This window comes from Porites lutea, chromosome 2 (assembly GCF_958299795.1).
Source record: "Porites lutea chromosome 2, jaPorLute2.1, whole genome shotgun sequence".
NCBI classification, from domain to species: domain Eukaryota; kingdom Metazoa; phylum Cnidaria; class Anthozoa; order Scleractinia; family Poritidae; genus Porites; species Porites lutea.
The window spans coordinates 32,585,560-32,589,896 of NC_133202.1; the positions used below are offsets into that span (position 1 = coordinate 32,585,560).

General features: G+C 40.1%; 1 protein-coding gene across 1 annotated transcript; it reads left to right on the forward strand.

The window, feature by feature from the left end:
* Positions 1 to 518: 518 nt before the first annotated feature.
* LOC140926075 (cannabinoid receptor 1-like) lies at positions 519 to 1,484 on the forward strand. The gene has a single exon (XM_073375873.1). The coding sequence runs from the start codon at positions 519 to 521 to the stop codon at positions 1,482 to 1,484; it is 966 nt and encodes a 321-aa protein (XP_073231974.1).
* Positions 1,485 to 4,337: the final 2,853 nt, after the last annotated feature.

Consider the following 4,337-nt stretch of genomic DNA (forward strand, 5'->3'; position numbering starts at 1 on the left):
AGGTAATAGCATTATTTGTAGTTATATTTGACATAAATGCCACGAGTGATATTTCAAAATTGTTACATGTATTTTCACGAGCCATTAGGTGAGTGAAATTTGAGACAATTTTGAAATATCACGAGTGGTATCTATGCCAAATACCACGTACAAATCATGCTATTATTTGTTTACTACTACCCGCAAAAGGTTTGTAATTTTCACATGTGTGTATTTCAAATTAAGCTGAAATACCACTGCTCTAAGCCAATCAAATCGAAGAAATTTTTCATGTAGTAGTATAAAGACTAGCCTGCGAACAGCGGACGGATTTCCGGTCGTCGCTTCTCTCCCTCCTATTTTTCGGAGGGAGAGAAGCGACGACCGGAAATGCGTCTGCTGTTCGCAGGCTATATAAAGACTGAAAAATCATTAGACAATGCATACATGAAAAAAATTCAGTTATACATAAAAAATAACATATAAAGGTGCTATCAAATTAACGCAGTTGTTATTCATCATTCTCTAGGAGTGTGAAGATGGAAAACATCACCAAAAATGACATACTGAACGTTTTTCAAGACCAGGAAGTAAAAGAAACAGGGCGACAATGTTTCTTCAAAGGATTCTCGGAGACACTGCAGCTCAACTACTTCTATTATTCTAACTTTGCTCTTACTCCAGTAACTATCCTCTTGGCCACGTGGTGTTTCCTGTCAAACGGGTTTGTCCTGCTGATGTTTATTAGGGGCAAGCTTCAATTGCGTGCAGGGTTTTATTGTCTCTGCAGTTTGACCACGACTGATGTCTTGTGGTCGGGGTTGGTGATCCCATTGTACGCGAGTTTCAGGATCAAAGAGCTCCTTACTGGCCGAGCTTGTGCCAATAAAAGCGACTGGGATAATCCCATTATGGTTACATCTTTCTTTCTTTGTGTATTTTCTACGGTGGGAACTCTTGGCGTAATGAGCGTAGATCGGTATTTGGCTGTTTCCAAACCGATGTGGTACAAAGTGGTCATCAAAAATCGCCACATTATAACAGCTTGCTGTGGAGTGTGGCTCATTACGTTGGCAATGGTGATCCTGAAACAAATCGTCCTCTTTCCTCGAAAGGTGGTCGAGCTATTTGAGGCATGCTACATGGTGATTTGTTCCTCCCTGATCATCGTCCTTCAGCTGTTCACCCTACTGGTGCTTCGCAAGCACAACAATGGAGTGGCAAACTTGGCTGAAGGAAGCGCCCAAAGGAACAACCGCGGAAACGCCCTGGAGCGCAGGCTGGCCATCCTCACTCGCCATGTTGTTGGTCTACTAGGGATAATTCTTATCCCTGTGTGTATATTAGTGGTTGTGTCGAACATTCTTCGAACGAACCTCAGCCCCTTTGCAGAGCCCTTGTATTTTACTCTGGCTACACTGTGCTCTGGTATCAACCCTGTGCTGTACTACAGAGGGAATTCTCAGATAAGACAAGGAATTACAAGCCTTGTGAAATGCCACTGAATTTCTCATTACATTCATGTAACTGAAATAGATATCTCGAAATACCGCAGTTTAAAAATGTACAAATCTTACTCGAGAGCAGTGTCAATAAACATTGTCACAAAAAGACTCTTAGTTTGAAACCAAATCTATTCTGGACCTTGTTCACCGCTGGTTAGAAAAAATTAAAGATTAAAACCCAGGAAAAACGGTTCTACACAGTAGTCGTTCAAGCAGGGAGTATAAAAGCCCTTGAACAAAATTTTCAGTGTCTCTCAGGCTGTTAGACCCCTCTGCAACAGACTTGGACAAACTAGAAATAAAATGCTACTTAATCTAACGTGCCGATAATAAATAAGAAAGGAAAAAAATATATCAGGTCGGTTTTGTGTCTTCCTGGGTCTGAGTTCGATTCCTGGACAAACCTTTTTCGCCAATTCGCCAATTTTATTCATTTTCAATTTTTGGTCACGTGACCACAATTAAACGTTGAGGCACAAGAAGACCTCAAGCAATGACAACGACAACAACTTTATTTCAAAATCCTTGTAACAAAATAAAATTAAAACACAACCCGCAAGTAGCAAAGGCTGAAATAAATAAATAAAAATTATTAGGTAGATTCGTAAAAATAGAATGTAAAGAAAAAAAAGTGTTATAAGAAAAAGGAAAATTAATTAGGTAAGACAAGAGAGCACGATCAATTACACGGAAAAGGGTAAAAATCAAGTATGCATGCGCCAAATGAAATACGTAAGAGAAGCCGGCCCGTTGTTGTAGAATGGATTTACTTTCGCGGAAAATTTCATTTTGTTCTAGGTCTTTTAGCGACAGATATTGAGGAGATTTAGAGTCAGGTTTACAGCAAATGGCAAACGTGATTTTTTTCCAGGTGACCAAGTTTTGCCTTTACTTTTCATTTACTGTTCATTACTTCTTCTCAAAAATTAGTAGTTTCACGCTAGTCTTATCCATAAGAACTGTTTTGGACAGTTTTGTCTGTTCATTTTCTGTTTTGAGAAATTCTCAATTACGTTTGCCGTTCGCCGTTAACTTGACTCTGTCTTTCTATAGCAAATCAGTCATATGCTCCGAGCACACCTTTGACTCAAGCCTCAAACTCCTTGAGCGAGTAGGGGCTGGGGAGAGACGGGGAAGTGAGGCCCGTAGACTGTCAGGCCCGTAAGCATTGTTTTCAACACTTCATTCTGATATACAGTACGATTGGTTAAATTTGACAGTTTACGTCATCACTTAAGTCAATCACTTTTTTGTGGCTTCGCGCGCAGAGTCAAACAAACATGGCATAAGCGTTTGAAAACCCTCCTACACCGCACATTTTGACACTTCTGTAAGTCGGCGGGTAGTGGGCGAACTGAGATCAGTTTTAAAAGATGCCTATAAGCTCTCTTATTTTCTTTTCCCGCCGTCTTTCACTCGCTCTTTTTTCCCTGCTCTTCTACCTTTTTTGGCTCGTTTGCACTGGCCGGCCGTAGACCTTGTACATTCAAAGTTATCAAACATATTGCTAGTGTTATTGATGATTGCTTAACAGTGAACTTATCAAAGTTGACTACCTTTCGGTATAAAATTTATAAAACCAAGAAACAGGCTCTTAAGAGAAAACATTTCCCTGTTTCAGTTTCTTTTTCAGGATACCTGACTCAAGGCAACAGTTGTTTCGTTTAGGCCCTGTTCAAACGTCGCATTTTAAGCCTTCTCCATACGAATCTTCACATTTTTGAAACGGCATATTTTGTTTCCCGGATTCGTATTCGCCCCATGCAAGGGATTCCGGAATCCGAACAATTTTGGCTTGTGGAATCCGAAATGTGGGCTAGTAAAAGCTGGAGTCCTAGGCTTTGGAATCGGGAATTCAGCTCAAGAAATCCGGAATCCATGTTTTTCTAACAAAGACTGGAATCCAATACCAGGAATCCGGATCAGTCCACGGCGTGGAATCCAGAATCCAAGATTGTGTTGGATTCTCTTACATGGGACGATCGTGTGGACAGGCCGCCCTTCGCCACTCTAGAGAGCATTTTTGAAAAAGCAGATTCAGTGGTTTCGTGGACGCAAGGTAAAGTTTCCTTTTAGAAAAATTCAGCTTCAAAAATATACGGATTCGCGTGGACAAGGCCTCACACGTGGTGATTCTAATGCAAATTAGCGAAAAAAGAGAATTTTCTCCATCTCATTAGCATTCAATTAAGTCTCTCACGCAGCCGTTTTTTTCTCGTCACTTGGGAGACTAAATTCAATTCTGCATACGGGATATGATTAATTTTAACCCTGGCCTTTTTTATTTTTAAGCATAAGTGACAGTGAATTCGACGAAGGAGAACGCTTACTATTCGAGTCCCGCGAGGGATCCCGCGGGTAGCGTTCTGAATGCCATGCGATTTCACGGTTTGGGCGCCATCTTGGACTGGCTGCATGGCTGGCACATTTTGCCTCTATCTCATGAGCTCAGTTTTTCTCGCCCGGGAACTGGTATCTATTTTGTGACTCGTTCACTGATGAAACATTGGCGAGTTTGTTTATTACAGGTTTGTTTATCGTTCTTCTCACAGTTTTCAATTGTTATTTTTTTTTATAGAAAAAGCTCTATTCTAAGATAATCGGATATGTAGATATTGTGTTGACATTTTTTTCAGCACACTGTGTTTGTTCTTATCAATTCCAGCAAGACCAAGTTAGATCCGGACCATATTTAATTCTATTACAAATTTAATATATCTTTAATTTTTCGCTTTTAAAAGCTATGTACAGCGTTGTATTCGCATTTTTTGTCACCATTTTGAAAAAATATATAGAAGAAGTTGAACAGTGAAACGTTCACCTTGTCATCTCACTAATTCTGGATGCGTTGTA

What these genes read in the sequence shown, in the direction of transcription:
- LOC140926075 (XM_073375873.1), top strand. Translation starts at nt 519, where the DNA reads ATGGAAAACATCACCAAAAATGACATACTGAACGTTTTTCAAGACCAG.